Source organism: Pundamilia nyererei, unplaced genomic scaffold, assembly GCF_000239375.1.
Source record: "Pundamilia nyererei isolate P.nyererei 1_Seehausen unplaced genomic scaffold, PunNye1.0 scaffold02595, whole genome shotgun sequence".
In the NCBI taxonomy this organism is placed as follows: Eukaryota; Metazoa; Chordata; class Actinopteri; order Cichliformes; family Cichlidae; genus Pundamilia; species Pundamilia nyererei.
In genome coordinates this window covers 1-1,235 of record NW_005189996.1, presented here as the reverse complement: position 1 = coordinate 1,235, position 1,235 = coordinate 1, and the positions used below count along the sequence as shown (strand labels likewise).

General features: G+C 42.0%; 1 protein-coding gene across 1 annotated transcript in view; it reads left to right on the top strand.

The window, feature by feature from the left end:
• The window catches only part of LOC102194922 (carboxylesterase 5A-like), a gene marked incomplete at both ends in the record, with an annotated part of 4,299 nt that extends 3,221 nt beyond the window's left edge, over positions 1 to 1,078 (top strand). The window contains 7 exon segments of the mRNA XM_013908209.1: positions 114 to 191; positions 280 to 347; positions 349 to 425; positions 539 to 688; positions 774 to 846; positions 915 to 923; positions 925 to 1,078. Of these exon segments, the coding sequence (XP_013763663.1) occupies positions 114 to 191; positions 280 to 347; positions 349 to 425; positions 539 to 688; positions 774 to 846; positions 915 to 923; positions 925 to 1,078 (609 nt within the window).
• Between the last annotated feature and the right edge of the window lie 157 nt (positions 1,079 to 1,235).

Below are 1,235 nucleotides of genomic sequence, written 5' to 3'. Positions count from 1 at the left end.
TGCATCAGTAAGTGTCACAGGAACATGTAAATAAAAAGCTCCATGATCTCAATGTAGTTTGTTGTTGTTTTGTAATGTTGAAAAAAAAGTAATTTGGCTTGGTATTTCCTTAGTTTTTTGCTCCCCAAAACTGGACAGAAGGACTAGATCGGGAATTTGTTTTGAACATGGTTTCCTTCTTCTACCCCGACGTAAGGCAGACACTACTTAATGTTACAATATTACTGTCCCCTGACCTGCTCGAGCTTCTTTGATTGATGTGCTGCTTATTTCTTTAAGCCTAAAGCAGCATTTATCAGAGATGTGATAGCTGATGAATATATTGGAAATGGTGACGACCGTGTGAAAAACAGATGGGTACACTGAGATGCTTGGAGATTTGTTTTTCACCATTCCAGCGATCAAAGCTGCTAATGCTCACAGAGGTAATTTAATTTGTTTAATAAAAGATTATACAATTCTGCCTAAAACCCAGCACTTGATGTTTACTGTGACACACTTTCATTAACAAATATCACACGCATTCGTCTAATTCCAGATGCAGGCGCTCCTGTATACCTGTATGAGTACCAACATCCTCCCAAATTCCTGCAGCAGAAAAGGCCGAGCTTTGTCGGGACTGACCATGCAGATGAAATGTTTACAGTTTTGGGATTTTGCTTCACAACTACCTATATTAGGTTACCCAGTAAGACTTTATAAAAACTCTGCCTTAGTGCTTGATCTGTTTTGTTTTGTTGATTGAAAAGTGTTTTGCAACATGATCGTTTTAGATCCGTGCCCTGAGGATGAAGAACAGTTGAGCAAGGTCATGATGAGCTACTGGGGGAACTTTGCTCGCACAGGGTAGGAATTTCCAAATGTTGTAAATTTCACACATTTAATAACTGAATAACAAATGTATATGTGTTTAGATCTCCTGATGGGCACAACCCACTGGCCAAAGTATGGAGCAGAAGAAAAGTACCTGGCGATTGGTTTAAAAAAGCAGGTAACTGCTCAGCACCTGAAGAAGGAGCACTTTGTCTTCCTGACTCAGACCGTCCCAGAGAAGATCAAACAGGGTGCAGGTGTCCCTGTGAGACCATATTCACCACACCAGGGCCTGTGCTGCTGGCTTATACCATTCTCCTTTCACCAGGGCCTGCGTTGCTGGCTGAGGCCAACTACATTTGACCAGGGACTGTGCTACTCGTTGATTGCATCCACATTACACCCGGGCCTGTTTTGCTGTC